General features: G+C 39.1%; 1 protein-coding gene across 1 annotated transcript; it reads left to right on the top strand.

Annotated features, from left to right (window-relative positions):
- Positions 1-25: 25 nt before the first annotated feature.
- LOC109063398 (phosphatidylinositol 4-kinase beta-like) lies at positions 26-18,423 on the top strand. The gene is given in 13 exon segments (XM_042771916.1): positions 26-158; positions 2,764-3,561; positions 3,564-3,802; positions 11,367-11,411; positions 14,181-14,408; positions 14,542-14,769; positions 14,854-14,963; positions 15,047-15,151; positions 15,236-15,359; positions 15,801-16,066; positions 16,147-16,279; positions 16,382-16,502; positions 16,599-18,423. Coding segments are annotated over 12 exon segments (2,559 nt in total). The 5' UTR covers positions 26-158; positions 2,764-2,783; the 3' UTR covers positions 16,781-18,423.
- Positions 18,424-18,532: the final 109 nt, after the last annotated feature.

The following is an 18,532-nucleotide window of genomic DNA, read 5'->3' on the forward strand; positions in this document are numbered from 1 at the left end:
GGCAGTTGATGTGGGCAAGCCTCGGTGTCATCTCTCCATTCACTTTCTTAGCGAACCTCACCGGCTATTCAGCAACAGGAGAACCCCGGCTCCCAAATGGGGCAGTTAAAACACAGATAAACCGGTTAGCCTTAAGCCTTCACCCGGTTTATTTTGAGGTAAGTCATATGTTTAGATGTTTCCCTGGGTCGGTTCAAAAGTACGTTATAAAGTAGAGACGTTGCGTTAGCGGCTTGGCTAAGTATAGCATTCGTTTGTGTTTTTACGAGGCTTACTCCTTTCGGCCTTCATAACATTTGCACATTTAATAATAACTAATGTTAATTAAATTATACATTTTTCAGCACACATACTATTATACTGTTTTAAGGCAAAAATCTTTTTGAGCCCGTCAAGAGAGAAAAGTATCGACGTGTCTCTTAAAGGTCTCAGCTAAACATGCTCAGATGCTAACGAGTGCAAAAGTCATCTGACTGATAGACCGCTGATTTTTAACGTCTGAAGTAGGATAAAAAAAGTTAATGTTTTGATCATAAAGCGTTTAGAGAAGAAATATGGATGTTATTACCGAGTTTTGGAAGCCATAACTGCAAATATTTAGCTTGATGTTCTTGTACTGTCAGTTGTCTGTAGACTTTCAACTAACGTTAATGTTACTGATATAAAAAGAAATAACGCTGGCAGTGTGTTTTTATGGCGAGTTGATTAACTAGTTCAGCATTGTATTGTTAATTAATCTATATCATTATGTCTGATCAAACCAGCTGACGCATCACACACAAATCCAAAATTATAGCTACCGATAGCCATTAACCTTATAGACCTGGCTTTAAGGTTGTTGATTTTGTTTCAGTGTGTTTGATCTCACGATTATTGGATTTCGTGGTTTATATATAATGTGGCAGTCTTGTAATCTAGTTACTCAAGGGTTTCATCAAATAGTTAGATAATAATGGTTTTGGATTGTGGAAAGTGCTGTGGGGTGTTGGCAGGAGGAGAGGGACTGATCATTCATGGTCTACATGTTTTGTGTTCCTCTAGATCACTGTCTTCCTCTCACATTTCAGGGTAAAGGCTGATTGAATTTACTCTTTCCATTGCAATCGGAGAAGTTCGGTGAAACATTTTTATACCAAAACAATAGAAATAGGCCTGTGCTTGTGGTTAGATAGTGTGAATCAGTGTTGCAACTCTTACTGTTATCAGTTTAGGCTTGTTGCCAGAGCAGTGTTTTTCCAGTTTCACAGGATTTAACTTGAAGAAAGAGCTGGCAAGCTTGTACAACATACAAACTGCCAGTTTAGATTAAACCATCCACCAGAGATGCGTTCAGCATGTGATATGTAAGAGGAGAGCTGGCATCTTCGTCAAAGCTGACACAGTCTCCATAATTTGACATGTGCTGCTTTAATCTTATCACTTTCAGAATCAGTTTTGATTTCGTCTGTTACAGTTTCTGTTCCTGCTCTTAAATTTCAGTGATCTAAGAACAAACACTTTTCCTCATGCCGATTTGTCTTTCATTTAACTAAACTAATCGGTCTAACTTATCTGACTTTCCATTGTAACTTGAGGACTTTTCATCACAGTAGAACCACGGGTACTTCTAGAAGTGACTGAGCTTTATGTGGTGAACTGCCTCTTTCTGACAACACGATCTGTTTTAATGTACAATGGGTTTTTAATGTAGCAGCTTTGTGGAATCTGACACTGATGCTTTGCTTTATCTGATATTGGCCTGCTGGTAATGGTGAGGTAATCTGCTGGAGGCAGATTACGGCAATGTCCTGTATAGCTGTGGATCAGTGGGATGGCGTAACCCTGGGGAAGTGGCTCTTAATAAAGCCTGTTCCTCTGGGTTATTGTGATTTTTATAATTGAATGGCTGGTTACAATGTTGGTCAAAACTTCTTTTTGTTCTCTGATTTCTCAGTCTCTTATATGTAAGTTGATATTTTAAAGGCAAAATGAAATCGAACTGACCCTATTTACTGTCCTAATGACTGTACCTGGTCTTATTGTGCATAACTCATCAGAGTTTTCTAAAGAAAAAGTTTTTACTTTTATCATCACCATTCAAAAGTTGGGGATCACATAGATTTATAAAAAATGTAAAAAAAAAAAAAAAGAAAAAAAAAAAAAGGATCTTATGCTCACCAAGCATGATTTATTTAATCATAAATACAGTAAAACATTATTACAATATTACAATGATTTCAAAGTTTAATACACTTAGAATAGAAATAAAAATATCATTTATTTCTGTGATTGCAAAGCAACATTTTAATCAGCCATTACTCAAGTCTTCAGTGTCACATGATCCTTCAGAAATCATTCTAATATGCTGATTGCCAATCAATATATATTTCTTATTATTATCAATGTTGAAAGCAATTGTGCTGCTTAATATGATTCTTTGATGAACAGAAAGTTCAAAAGAAAAGGATTTATTTTGAAATCGAAATCTTTTGTAACACTATAAATGTCTTTACTGTCACTTTTGATTCATTTAATGTGACCTTGCTGAATTAAAGTATTAATTTCTTTAAAAAAAATAAATAAATAATGATTGATCCCAAACTTTTGAATGGTAGTGTAGGTAATTGCTCTACCACTGAAAAGTCCCACCCCGCTTTTTTCCTGTTAAATTGTCTAATTCACTCATAAATTTCACATTACAGCATTTTTATATGCATTGTGATTGCCATCCTGTTCTGTTGTCTTTACTAAAGCTGTGTTTTGTTGTCTCTCTGTGTTTTGCAGTGGCCTAGGAGTGTGTGGCCATGGGTGACACAGAGTTGGAGCTCTCCCCCGCCCGGCTTGAGGAGCTACAGAAGAGCCCATCTGCTTCCTCCACCTCCACCACCTCCTCACTGTCCCTGCCCTCGTCTCCTTCCTCTGGCCCTCGTCCCCTCACCAGCTCCAGCCCGAGCACCAGTGAAGGCCTGCCCACCTCCAGCCCCCCTCTAGATGTCATATCCGAGGGAGTGGGCGAACTCAGCCTGGTCATCGATACTGAGGTGGCTAAGAAAGCCTGCCAGAAGGTGCTTCAAAAGGTGAAGTTCCTGAAGGCCGATGGAGAGGTATCTTCAGCCAGCTCAGAGCCAGTTTTGGTGAATGGTACAGCACACCCCGAGTCCACCGATGGAGGAAAACGTACCAAGATCAGTGAGGAGGAAGCAGAGCCTGTGAAGAATGTGCGGCGCCGTCAAAAGAACAACTCATCCAAGCAGTCCTGGCTCCTGCGGCTCTTTGAGTCCAAGCTGTTTGACATCTCCATGGCCATCTCCTATCTTTATAATTCCAAGGAGCCCGGCGTGCAAGCCTACATTGGCAATCGACTCTTAGCTCTCCGAAACGAAGACGTGGACTTCTATTTGCCCCAGTTGCTCAATATGTACATCCACATGGATGAGGATGTGGGTGATGCCATCAAGCCCTATGTGGTGCACCGCTGCCGGCAAAGCATCAATTTCTCCCTGCAGTGCGCCTGGCTGCTGGGGGCCTACTCTTCTGACATGCACATCTCTACGCAGCGCCACTCCCGTGGCACCAAACTGCGTAACTCATCCTGTCAGACGAACTCAAGCCCTCCAGCCAGCGCATCCGCAGGGAGATGCCGCAGCCTCCCCCTTCCTGCCCCCCAACCCTTCATCACAGTCAGGGCATGAGCGAACACAGCCTCTCACCCTCCAAACGTACTCACCAACGCTCCAAATCCGATGCCACCGTAAGCATCAGCCTCAGCAGCAACCTGAAGAGAACTGCCAGCAACCCCAAAGTAGAGACCAGCCAGGATGAGGTGAGACACTTGTTACTCACATGCTTGCTTACCTAGTTAGTTACATGAAAGCTGCTTTTAGATTAAACGTTTCTGGCCATCGCTTCCACCTCCCATGGATGTTGTTTCTCAGCTGTTCAATGCAAATGCGGAAGGCAAACAACTCAGATTTGTGTGGTTTTCTATGGCTGCGCTGGAAAAAGGCCTGTCGATGTTCCACTTGATGTGGCGCTGACACTCAGACAAGCTCTGTAAAATAAATATTCATGTAGTTACTTTAATGGCAGATGGGATGTGCAGTGAGCAATGGGAACTTCTTTCCTAGGCAGCATCCTAACTGAAATCGAATCTAAAAAGTGACTGATTTTCCATATGTAACAACTACATAAAATAGTGCTTTTGCTTTACGGAAAAAGTAAGGGTGCTTCGATTTTTGGAGCTGATCACAGGAAGCAGTATCTGCCGATACGATCACCAATACAGATCTTTTTAAAGCTTTCTTTTTATGATGTAGATTTATTTATAGTGATGCTCCAATCAGGATTTTTACAGAAATTCATTCAGGGCCAGAATTTTCATTTTTTGAAAGTGGGGGGAATTCCCCTCTTAGGTGACTCTTGTGGGGGGGATTTGTTAATGTGAGGATGGGAGGGAAATTTTTTTAGACATTTAAAAAAAAAAAATGATCTCACCTAAAAGCTTGATTATGCAGTGCATTTTTGTTTTTCAATGGGGAAATTGCTGCACAATAGCTTACACACAGCACAAGCCATGATTTTGTGAGCTGTATAGCTTTAGCTTAGAAAAAGCAATGGTTTTGTTTTTTTTAGATTTAGAATTATAATTTTAGTTTTAGATAAATTAAAATTAAAGTTTGAGTTTGTATTTTTATTTATGTTATAAACTTTAGTGACAATGCGACACTGCCTCAGTTGTGCAAGTGACAATTCCTTTTTCAACTGTGCAGTGTGCAGTTCGCTTATAGTGTAGACGCGATGTAGTGATTTGAAGCCATTTGTGCATTTTGAGAGATAAAGAGAGAACGCACGGTGATTCACTCACACTGTTTGTGAAATTACATCTTACAGAAAGTTTTCAAATGACTTTGTAAGTTATTTCAATAAAGAAATATGAATTGTATTTCACCTTAAGCATTATAATTATTTAGGGCTGCTCCGAGAAAGAAATCCGAAAAAGATTGAGATGGTGCTACCCCCCCCCCCCTTTTTTTTTTTTTTACACAGTCGATTTAAAGCTCATGTTAAAATCTGTCTTCATCCAATCAACAACCAGTGGATAGATCCAAGTACCCACCCTACTTTTTTTTCCTACTTTTCTTTTTCCACTATAAGTTTCACTCGTATGGAAGAAAACATCTGTCGCTGATTCCTTTTCATCAAGATTTTAAAATGCTGTCTAGATGGGTTAGCTCACTAGGTTTTTGGAACAGAGATGTGTCGTCTTGTGTGTTTGAGTTGGTCTGCCACATGTCACCTATGAATGTAAATTTTTCATCTTTAATCACAGTGAAGGCAGAAGTCAGCAGGGGGATGAACAGATTGTTGTTGTGCTTTCAGAAAATAATTAACTACCACTGCTGACTGATTCCCAGAAGAAAGATGCTCTGCAGCTCTTCTGTTAAGACAGCCCCTCTCTTTCTCTGTTCATTTGCACAGTCATGATGATAATACTCAGGGCTAATTGTCATGCCACTAAGTCACCTCTCATGCTTCTAATAAGTGGCACTTTGTGATTCACAGTTCCAGGATTAGATCCGAGGTCAGTGTGACAGACAGATCAGATCCTGTTTGTACCACATCAATCAGATTATTCTTTTCATCTCAGGAATTTCCTGGTGGCCGACATTAAACGTTTAATGACAGCAGATGAGACATACACAATTTATTTGCAGAATTTTAACAATTATTTATTCAGTTAATTTGGAATTGTTAATTGACTTAACAAGCACTTTCATTGGACTAAATGAACAAATATTGACCAATGTACGTATACACCATTTAGAAGTGAGCTTTAGAATGGTAAGATTTTTTTAAATGTTTTTTAAAATGCTTTTATGCTCAACCAAGGCTGCAATTGTATGAACAAAAGCTATTTTTACAATTTACTGTTACTGTTTCATTGTAATATATTTTACAATGTAATTTATTCCTCTAAAGGCAAAATCAAATTTTCAGAAGACTTCAGGATCACATGATCCTTCAGAAATCCTTCAGATATGCTGAGTTGGTGCTCAAGAAATATTTTATATTATGTTTATTTAAAAAAAAGAAGAAAAAAAAAAACAGTGTTTCTTAATATTTCGGTGGAAACCATGATAGTTTTTTCAGTATACTTTTTTTCCAGATTAGAGAGTTCAAAAGTATAAAAAGTAAAGTTTTTTTTTTTTTTTTTTTTTTGTATAAGAAGACTATAAATGTCTTTACTGTCTTTTTTGTTCAATTTAATGCACCCTTTCTGAATAAAAGCTTTAATTTAATTGAAATAATAACTGACCCCAAACGGAAGTGTATTGGTCACTAGTATTAGTATAGTATGTGGTTTTTACCCTAATGTAACAATTAATAAAGTAGATTTTCTCTGTTCAAACATAAGGATTGGCAATCACTTTGAACTTCAAATTGTCCATTTATCTTTGTTCCCCTTCATAGCAGGCTAATCTGTGTGGTCAAGGGGATTGGAGAGTAGTTACAATTTAGCAATACACCATAATACATGCTGTATTTATTTTTTGATAAGGCTTTATGGTTTGGAATCAAATGTCATGACAGTTTTAAGTAAATATGTTAATAAGAAAATTAATTAATTTGTGGGTATCAGTGTGATTTTTACAGATGTGTGTCCACAGCTTGTCTGATCCAGTTAATTTAATTGGCCACGCCAATGTCTCCTAATTTATATTAAGCTTACAGTTTATGTAACAGCTTTTTTTCAGCATAGATGTTAGTATAGAGCATATTGACCTGGCCATTGCCTTTTGTGTGTTCAGACCATTATAGCATATCAGTGAAGCTGCAGGGCAGAACGTTATGCAATAACACAATTCTACTGTGATGTGGAACTTTAGCTTTATCTACCTTCAGATTTTCTTCATTTTAACCTCGTTGCACAGCACACACCCTCTGTTCTGACATTCAGGCATGTGGACATGATCACTTGCCTTCCTCTTTTATCTTCCTGCAGCATAGTTTCTTCCCTTCCTCCGAACGTGATCTTGGTGCAGCATTGTGCTGTTATGGCAACAGTGATGTCGCCATTCACATGGCAGTGAACCACTCCATTGGTAAAATGAAGTAAAGATCAGCTATTATGAAATGCGTTGTTCCCCACAACCACTCCACGCCATTTACACACTTCAGCGAACTTCTTTTGAGAACCGAAGCTGGTAACGTAGGAATATACCACTTTCTCCACCTTGTGAAGTACAGTGTAGGTGTCTAATGTGAACTGCATTAAGCCTGAACAAACATTAGTCTGTATAGGTTTTCTCAAAGCCTTGATGGCCATTATTTGAGGAAGAACAGTTGTACAGGTCCTTCTCAAAAAATTAGCCATATTGTGATAAAAGTTCATTATTTTCCATAATGTAATGATAAAATTAAACTTTCATATATTTTAGATTCATTGCACACCAACTGAAATATTTCAGGTCTTTTATTGTTTTAATACTGATGATTTTGGCATACAGCTCATGAAAACCCAAAATTCCTATCTCAAAAAATTAGCATATCATGAAAAGGTTCTCTAAACGAGCTATTAACCTAATCATCTGAATCAACTAATTAACTCAAAACACCTGCAAAAGATTCCTGAGGCTTTTAAAAACTCCCAGCCTGGTTCATTACTCAAAACCGCAATCATGGGTAAGACTGCCGACCTGACTGCTGTCCAGAAGGCCATCATTGACACCCTCAAGCGAGAGGGTAAGACACAGAAAGAAATTTCTGAACGAATAGGCTGTTCCCAGAGTGCTGTATCAAGGCACCTTAGTGGGAGGTCTGTGGGAAGGAAAAAGTGTGGCAAAAAAAAAAACGCTGCACAACGAGAAGAGGTGACCGGACCCTGAGGAAGATTGTGGAGAAGGACCGATTCCAGACCTTGGGGGACCTGCGGAAGCAGTGGACTGAGTCTGGAGTAGAAACATCCAGAGCCACCGTGCACAGGCGTGTGCTTTTGAACCAGAAACAGCGGCAGAAGCGCCTGACCTGGGCTACAGAGAAGCAGCACTGGACTGTTGCTCAGTGGTCCAAAGTACTTTTTTTCAGATGAAAGCAAATTTTGCATGTCATTCGGAAATCAAGGTGCCAGAGTCTGGAGGAAGACTGGGGAGAAGGAAATGCCAAAATGCCTGAAGTCCAGTGTCAAGTACACACAGTCAGTGATGGTCTGGGGTTCCATGTCAGCTGCTGGTGTTGGTCCACTGTGTTTTATCAAGGGCAGGGTCAATGCAGCTAGCTATCAGGAGATTTTGGAGCACTTCATGCTTCCATCTGCTGAAAAGCTTTATGGAGATGAAGATTTCGTTTTTCAGCACGACCTGGCACCTGCTCACAGTGCCAAAACCACTGGTAAATGGTTTACTGACCATGGTATTACTGTGCTCAATTGGCCTGCCAACTCTCCTGACCTGAACGCCATAGAAAAATCTGTGGGATATTGTGAAGAGAAAGTTGAGAGACGCAAGACCCAACACTCTGAATGAGCTTAAGGCTGCTATCGAAGCATCCTGGGCCTCCATAACTCCTCAGCAGTGCCACAGGCTGATTGCCTCCATGCCACGCCCGCATTGAAGCAGTCATTTCTGCAAAAGGATTCCCGACCAAGTATTGAGTGCATAACTGAACATAATTATTTGAAGGTTGACTTTTTTTGTATTAAAAACACTTTTCTTTTATTGGTCGGATGAAATATGCTAATTTTTTGAGATAGGAATTTTGGGTTTTCATGAGCTGTATGCCAAAATCATCAGTATTAAAACAATAAAAGACCTGAAATATTTCTGTTGGTGTGCAATGAATCTAAAATATATGAAAGTTTAATTTTTTATCATTACATTATGGAAAATAATGAACTTTTATCACAATATGCTAATTTTTTTGAGAAGGACCTGTATAATGTAAATGAAAATCCATAAATTTTATGTTGGGCACGAATGCATTTAAAAAAAAATATATATATAGCTTTTCTTGGTCACATAGCTTTGAGCATTGTGTCATGCTCACTTTTCTATTGGTGAAACAGGAGTGGAGCCATATCTTATATCCCACACAAACTGCACTGATAAATTAACCATTCCACTTATTTACACATTTAAGCTGCAGTTTTTCCAACCTAATCATGTAAATATTTCAGCGTGTTGGATTTTCTTCCTCCAAACAGTGAAGATTGGAGATTTATTCTAGAAAAATAAAACAAGGTTTATCTTCTCCCTCTTTTTTGAAAGCTTGTCAGGATAGAGGTTTGCCATGAGAGAAAGTCCACTGTGTTGTTATGCAGAATTTGGACCCCTGTTTGGCTATAAGGACTGACAATTTTCACCCCATCATGCCAATTCAATAAGAGCATAAAATGGAAATGAATGGGGTCAATTTGTGATCATATTAAAATATGGTAAATAAATAAAAAATAAAAAATAAAAAAATCCAGTTTTATAACTTTGTTGCCATGACAATGTAATGTCTAAAACCCTAAAATGACCATATAAAGAACAACTTTACAACTCAATAATAAAGTTTTAACAAAATAATGAGTATGTGCTTTTATAAAAATATACACTTTTTAATCCACAAAAATGGACCCATTATAAAAGACACTGTAACCTTGATTCTTGCCTTTTTTTTATACAAAATTGCCTCCACAGGACACATGACCACGATCTTGTAAACAAGACTGAATTGTAAAGTGACTGTTTGCTGGATGAGGTACAAGTAAACATGACAGCTGCTTGATACTCCCTGAAAATTGAAGCAAGACCGCTGTATGACACTCCCTGAGAATTGAGACATGACAGCTGTTACACGGCCCTGGAGAGCAGAGTTGCATGGAGAGGTCCATGCAAGTTGAATGCAAAGCATGTTTATTAGTGGCCAATGCAGGGTTGTAATTACGAGTGCCAGTCTGTTGAGTTTCAGGTGGGTAGCAAGCAGCTTAGGTGGCCAATGATCATACGCTGTGGGGGAATAAGCCTGGCAGAACTGACTTGGATCCGCTGATATCTTTTTCCAGATGGCAGAGGGGAAGGGTAGAGTCTTGCCTTTCTCAGTTGCAGGATGTTAAGGTGCAGCTTTCTGATTTAGGGGCTAGTCACTGTGCTTGCACTTTATTTCATGCAGCCAGCTGGGCTGTGTGGATTTGTTTATTTGCATAAACAACTAGTGCATCATAGACCAGGGCTCAACAATCAGGATGTTTCCATAGTTCAGTTTTTTTTTTTTTGGCCCTTGCAGAAACAATTATAGGCCCATTGTTTTTGTCAACACTCCTTAACAATGGCAAAAGCACTGTAATGCAGACTTTTCTCGCTTACTGCTTTAGTGTCTAGCAGGAAGTAATCCATTGGCCTCTTTGTTCTTTCCATGTGTTAGTGAGCAGGAACACACGATCTGTGACATGTGAGTAGAAGCATGATTAATTCACGCAGTCTGGAGATTAATGCAATAATGTAGTGGTTCCGAATCCTGGTCCTGGAGAACCCCCAACACTGCACGTTTTTGGTGTCTCTCATCTGACACACACATTTGAGGTCTCGGAGTCTTCACTAATGAGCTGATGAGTTGAATCAGGTGTGTTTGAATAGGGAGACATCTAAAATATGCAGTGTTGGGGGTTCTCCAGGACCAGGATTGGGAACCACTGCAATAATGAATAGTGGCGCTAGCATAACGTGTATATGTGTCTCATGTCCACACACTCCAGCGTAACATTATTTTTTTTCTGCAATAATACAATATAGTCTATATATGTATGTTGTGATAACATAGTACTATTATTATTTGGATAATTTACAATAGGATAATAGTAGTTTTAATGTTAGTATAAGTTTTCATGCTTTGTGCTGCGGTGATTTGCTGATCAGCAGGTTTTTTTGTATAGTACCATAATTGGTATGATCAAGAATCATTGGGGGTATGTGTTTGGCAATCCCCAATGATGGCTAATGCTGTAAACGTTTTTTGATAAGGGTTTATGAATCTTCTAAATCATAGCCATTTTACTTTAATATGTAGATGATAAAACTAATCCAATCGTGAGCCGTGGCCTTGACGAAGGAGTTTGTGTAGATGTGTGTGTGTGTGTCTCCTGTAATCCCTCATCTCACCACCATCACACTGCTTTACATGGGTTTGATCAGAGCAGCTCTCAGAGATTAGGTCCAGTCACCATCAGCAGCCAGAGATAAACATGACACAGTAAATTTTTCAGGCCTGTGGAGTCACGGCCAGGGCCTGCTGCTCAAACAGATGGGATGAGTGTAACCTTGAGATGTGTTTTTGTCTTGTTCTGACCCCCTCCACCCTCCCCTGCTCTTGCACTATAACTCCCCCCTCCCTCATCTTCATTTTCCCAGGATCTGAGCTCCAGCTCCGACAGTCTCGAGCTAGAGGCTGGTACAGTAAGTCTCTCACCATCTAATAACGCTCCTCTGTGCGTAGTGGGATGATGGCTGTGTCTGTTTGCAGGCGGGGTTGACTCCACAGATTCCTTCAAATGTGTGCCTTCAAGATTTGCAATCATGCTATCAAATGTCACAAATTGGGCATAACATTGGCACTTCACATGAAAATAGGGTTTGATAGGGTATTTCCATGCACAAATAGGGTATGAAAGGCTTAATCTTAAATGTGTTAATGTCTTTTTTTCAGTAAGGTTATTTTGTCAACTTCTAGAGATAAAACTAGATATTTAAATTGTTATTATTTATTTTCTATTTATTGTATCGTTTACAGTGATTTTAAAGAAAATTTTAATAATTGTTTTTGCATCCCTGTTTGGTGTCTAAGTACAGTTTAAAACCCCAGTTTTATTTATTTATTTATTTTCTTTTTGAGAAAAATATTTAATAATGTTTTACAAAAACCTTTGGGAATAGGGTTGAATGATAGTCATCATAGCATTCATTGCATTCATCACTATAATTTAGTAGGGCTGTGCAAAAAATCGAATACGATTTTCATGCGCATCTCTTCAGTAAAGACGCTCCTGTGGTTAGTAGTATATCTCTAGCACGTGGGTTAAGATCAGGGTTGCCAGGTTTTCACAACAAATCCTGCCCAGTTGCTTCTCAAAACTAGTCCAAAACTAGCCCAATCGCGTTTCCAGGAGGTTCCCCGATAAAAATTGCATCCCGGGGTTAAAAGTTTTTTGGCAGGGTTGCCTTGGTAAAATTCTCATTTTAGGGGCTAAATATCACGTTATTGGTATTGGGGTCGCTTCAACCCATGAACATGAAAAACAACCACAGACTTGGCAACACTGGTTCAGGTGAAGCGCCATTAACTACACAGAGCCGTAGTCCACCGACAAGCTACACAAAATCGCCTGCGATTTTAAAATCGATTTTGTGTAGTTTGTCAGTGAATCACGGCTCTGTGTAGTGAATGCCAACCAATGTTGCCAAGTCTGTGGTTGTTTTTCATATTCGTGGGTTGAAGCGACCCCAATACCAGTAACGTGATATTTAGCCCCTAAAATGTGAATATTACCAAGGGAACCCTGCCAAAAAAAATTATATTTTAACCCCGGGATGCAATTTTTATCGGGGAACCTCCTGGAAACGCGATTGGGCTAGTTTTGGACTAGTTTTGAGAAGCAACTGGGCAGGATTTGTTGTGAAAACCTGGCAACCCTGATTTGAACGTACTTGCTGGAGATATACTACTAATCACAGGAGCGTCTTTACTGAAGAGATGCGCATGAAAATCGTATTCGATTTTTTGCACAGCCCTATAATTTAGTAATAATAATAAAAAATTAACTACTTTTAGTTTTGTATTTTATGTAGCATATCTAATAGTCCTCCAGTGGATGCAGGATTTGGGCCTTTTTTTTTTTTTTTTAAGTAATGAGACACCAATTTGTACCTTATTTGTGAAAAATGCCTATCGCGTGTTGCATATTGATATGAATATACCTTGAATATATCTTCATCAGTGAACTGATGGCATGCTTGCAAACACTTGTTCTTTGTGTGGTTGTTCTTTTCAGTTTTAGCTGTAATAGCCTAATTATTTGAATGTGTCGTTTTCCTCTCATTCTCTTATTTAATCAGTCAATTTCTAAGTGGGGCAGATTTGTTTTGGGTTTGGTGATCAAGACCTTTTCTTACAGAGAGTTTGCAAATCTTGGCAAAGAAGAATTCTCTGGAAAGTGTGTTAATTTGGTGGAATGAATTCTTTTCATTGGTGTTTTGGGTGTTTCTTTTTCATATTTGCAAAGGATTAAGTGGTACTCTAAGTTCTATGGGGAAAAAATGTAATTTTATGTCATGTTTCTGTAACCCTTTCTACATGGATTACAGATATCCATGTATCCTTTGACATCTATGAACCGTAGGTTGCACATGTGGAGGAGTTTGATGAGTCTTTCTCCACATTTCCCTGTCCTTGGATGACCTTTTGTATTTGTGTTAATACTTTTTCCTCATTTCAGGTGATGCTATTCATTCATGACTCACATGCTCTCCCCTGTGGTCAGCTGTTGCTAAAACACTCTCTCTCTCTCTCTCTCACCATTTCTTTTTTGTCCATGCTTCACTTTGAGTTTAGCATGCTGTGCCGATCATGCATGCAAATTTTTAGCGGTTTTGAGCACTGCTACATATATTCCTATGCTGAATAATAAAACAATCATGTGCAATTACTCATACATCCATTGAAATTCAGTGATTGGTTTAGTTTGGATTTAAAGTTGGCTCCAGAATTTTAGGCTTCGGTACGATACCAGCTTTGATACTACTCGATATTACTATCTGACTAATATCAATATTAAATCAGACAGTGATAGATTAAACATGTAAACATGCAAAACCAATAATAATTGATATTATATATACGTAATTGCCTTTTAGCTGGGATAGGAGCCTTTAACTTTGCTTTTTATGCTTCATGTCACACTGCCTGAATATCTGACCTGTGCTGAATATCAGCACATTGTTATCAGGTAACAAAATTTGCAATATATTGGTATCGTACCATTTTAAATCAGTGGTACTTTTTTCAATTATTTTTTGTATTTTGTATATCATGCAACCCTTTTTGTTAGAATAATTCCTCTGCAAATACCTAAATCTGTTTGCATACGCTTCAAATGGTGTGTTAAAATGACTTTTCTCTCTTTTCCCGTCATCTTTCATTTCCTCTCTCAATCTTCATTTTGCTCTCAGCCTGTGCGTCTGACCCCTCAGAGGGAGTTCATTAAGTCTCTAATGGGGATCGGAAAGAGACTAGCCACTCTGCCCACTAAAGAACAGAAGACCCAGAGGCTCATCTCGGAGCTGTCCCTACTCAACCACAAGCTGCCTGCACGTGTCTGGCTGCCCACGGCTGGTTTTGACCACCACGTGGTGCGCGTGCCCCACACGCAGGCCGTCGTGCTCAACTCGAAGGATAAGGTAAGGTCATGCTGAGATAAGAATCCAGACTTTTGAAGTGGAAGAATTATTTAGTTTCTTCTAATGGGGTTTGAAAGACACTTCCTTTCCCGATTTCACAAGATTGTTAAACCGCCTTTTTGTGCTTTTCCAGGCACCTTACTTAATCTACGTAGAAGTTCTGGAATGTGAGAACTTTGAGACGTCAAGTGTGCCAGTGAGAATCCCGGAAACACGGATTCGCAGCACGCGATCCGTAGAGAATCTTCCTGATTGTGGCATCACGCCCGACCAGCGTGCCAGCAGCTTCTCCACGGTTCCCAATTATGACAACGATGATGAGGCATGGTCTGTAGACGACATCGGAGAGCTGCAAGTTGAGGTACTCGGACAGAGCGTCTGTAAGGGCAACATCTACAAATTTGCTGTTGTTAGAGAGCTGACCTTAGTTTTCTTTGTTCTTAAGCTTCCAGAGATCCACACCAACAGTTGTGACAACATTTCCCAGTTCTCAGTAGATAGCATCACCAGCCAGGAGAGCAAGGAACCTATTTTTATTGCAGCTGGAGATATCAGGTAGACTTGGAGATAACGCATTAATAATTGCAAACAGTAAGAAAGAGAATACTAATTTAACTGGAATGTTTTTGTTATTTCAGACGACGCCTGTCCGAGCAACTCGCCCACACCCCCACTACATTTAAGAGGGACCCAGAGGATCCCTCAGCCGTAGCCTTAAAGGAACCATGGCAGGAGAAAGTGAGGTATGTGTACGACATTCTTCACCATGGTTGGTTTTTTCATTCATTTGTTTAGTCTGATTTAATTATTCCTGTGTTGTTGAATAGACGAATAAGGGAGGGCACCCCCTATGGTCACCTGCCCAACTGGCGTCTACTGTCTGTTATTGTGAAATGTGGTGATGACCTGAGACAGGAGCTTCTTGCCTATCAAGTGCTGAAACAGCTACAGGTTACACTCTTTATATTTTGTCTTTCAAAATGGGGTTAAATCTAGGGATGCATAATATATCGATACCATAGTGGATATTGGCCAGTATTGTATATTTCATTGTGCTTGCTCATTTCCTCTATTTTTCACACTATTCATTATATTGTCATGATACCAATATCACTTGTGGACTTTATAATGATTGATTTTAGGTTTTAGTGCTTTTATTTTTAGTTTATTATCAGCATTTTTTAAATGTATTAATTAATTATGTATCAAATTACAGGATGTTATGTTTTAAAAAATATTAATGTATATTACTGTTGAAATGTTTGGGGTTGGGGTTTTTTAATCTTACTGACCCCTAGCTTTTGAACAGTAGTTTACGATGTGTTTTTTGAAGCGAGGCCTCCTCAGGCATTGTTGCTATACTGTATCTTCTCACCATCTGTGGTCTTCCAGATTATCTGGGAACAAGAACGGGTTCCCTTGTGGATCAAGCCCTATAAGATCCTGGTCATCTCCTCAGACAGTGGTATGATTGAGCCGGTGGTCAACGCTGTGTCCATTCACCAGGTGAAGAAACAGAGTCAACTTTCATTGCTCGACTACTTCCGGCAAGAGCATGGGAACTACAATACAGAGGAATTCCTTACCGCTCAGCGCAACTTTGTTCAGAGCTGTGCTGGCTACTGTCTCATCTGCTATCTGCTGCAGGTCAAAGACAGGTGAGTGAGACCAAGCTTGAATCATGTCGGAAGAAAATAATTTTGATAAGTTATAACCACCATTTTCTCTTGTTTTTCAGGCACAATGGAAATATCCTGCTAGACTCTGAGGGCCACATCATTCACATCGACTTTGGCTTCATCCTTTCCAGCTCTCCGCGTAACCTGGGCTTCGAGACATCTGCTTTTAAACTAACCAGTGAATTTGTTGATGTAAGTAAAACTATGTTTATATTGGATGAAGAGAAGGGTGTAAAAATAATGATAAGCTTCTCAGCATCGGCTAGAATTTTAAAAGCTGTGCATCTCTTTTAGGTAATGGGAGGTCTGGATGGAGACATGTTCAATTATTATAGGATGCTTATGCTCCAAGGCCTCATCGCTGCACGCAAGCACATGGAGAAGGTCATCCAGATTGTAGAAATCATGCATCAAGGTATTGTTTGTCTGAAGCTTTAGGGGATGGAGCATCTTTGTCTTTCTATATTCATCTGAGGACACTTTATCATTCCTTTTTTTATATGTTGTGCAGGTTCTCAGCTTCCCTGCTTCCACGGCTCCAGCACCATCCGTAACCTGAAGGAGCGTTTCCACATGAACCTGACGGAGGAGCAGCTGCAGGTGTTGGTGGAGCAGATGGTGGACGGCTCCATGCGCTCCATCACTACCAAGCTGTACGACGGCTTTCAGTATCTCACCAATGGCATCATGTGAGCGGTGGCCGGGGTGCACACGGACTAGAGCGCTAAAACTGGAAAAAAGGCTGCAACCGCTTTAAAAACCACTCCTAATGCCCACTTCCCAAAACCACCCTTCAGACTGATTAACTTTTAAAGATGGATTTTTTTTTTTGTGTCCTTTTTTTTTTTTTTTTTTTACCCTGACTGAAGAGGTCTTGAGCTGTGAAGTAACTGTTTGGCGTCTTTTTTCAACATCCTTTCCTTTCGTTTAAACCCTCCCTTTTTTGTCAAGACGTCTTGCAGTACTCTGGATACCCAGAGTTGAGTTTTATCCAGCTTTCCAGTGCCTCATTTAAACACTATGCTGCTCTGTGACTCACCTGTGTACTGACTGACTTCAACACCCCATATTATCATCATCATCAGTTGCTAATGTTGCTAAACCACTAATGATATCAGAATTTCAACACACACTCATACAGTAGGGTGAAAACAGGAGACGCTGTATGCCTGTAAATTGCATTGTGTAATTAGGGAATCGGATGGTAAACATTGCTGTATTGTTCAGCTTTGTGAAGTCAGTGTTACATGAACTGTTCAAGAGACCTTCAGCTCAGTGCCGCACAAGTAAGAGACCGTAAAGCCATGGAACGTTTGCTTAAAGTGCTCTCATTTGATTGTGTGTGAAGCAGTTGAACCTTGATAGGGTTAATGAAGCTTTTTAATACAATATGGATGTGTTAAACGTCAAAACACCAAAGACACAGATCAGTGACTCCACTAATCATATGAGAGATTTAATCTTTAATATATATAGAAGATGACACAAAATGATTAGGACTTAATTAAAATAACCTGGTCTGTTTTTTTGTTGGTAAAAAAAAATGTAAGGAAACTATTTTGAGTTTCCAAAGGTCTGGACTGAAATATGGTGGACTGAGAGATATAAACACTATTTATTGCCCTTTTACAGATATTTCATATAATGACACTTATGGAATTACACTTTCTCAACGTTCTCTGTGGATTTCATTTCATTTTGTCATTTTGTTTAGCATGTTATAAGCCTAGTTGTGCTAGTTTGTACTGCTAACCTGAATTTATAATGTGCATTTTTACAGCTTGTCTCAATCTGAGGTGGGCAGCCGTTTATAAATGTGTGACTGTGAGCCACTGGAGTTTTTTTTTTTTTTTTTTTTTTAATAAAACATAGGAGTTGTTCAGAATCTGTTGCACAGGAGAAATGGAAAGGGCTATGAAAAAGCGAGAGAAATCAGCACATTAAATCAACACAGTCTTTCTTTGTTTTTATTTCCTACACATGTACAGGTGTAAAATTCCCTGCCTAAAATTTCTAGTTTTTTTTTTTTTTTTTTTTTTTTTTTTTTTTCGTAGAACTTGTGTTGAGCGCTCGTCTTATTTCCCTGTGTTATTAAAGTTTTAATTGATTCTCTTAGCGGGAGCCACAATTTCCTTTAATTTGTTTGCCTGTGCGAGGGCAGTTTAGACGCTGTGTACGTTTTCAACAAGCTTATCTTTTCTCTTTACTATTTTATACCTCTAATGTTTCAGCATCAAACTTTTTTTTGAAACTTGTAAAACGGACCATCTCTTACGATCATGTGAATAACCTTCCTTGTGAATGTTGCTTTGTATAATAAATTAAATGTTCCCGTTCCACAAATTGTATATTTTTAAAAAGTCTTTTGAGACCCTGTAACTGATATTTTTTCCTTATTTTTATTTTATCACAGAATATCACAATCCTACATACCCCTATTGAATT

This window comes from Cyprinus carpio, chromosome A16 (genome assembly GCF_018340385.1).
Source record: "Cyprinus carpio isolate SPL01 chromosome A16, ASM1834038v1, whole genome shotgun sequence".
Taxonomy (NCBI): Eukaryota; Metazoa; Chordata; class Actinopteri; order Cypriniformes; family Cyprinidae; genus Cyprinus; species Cyprinus carpio.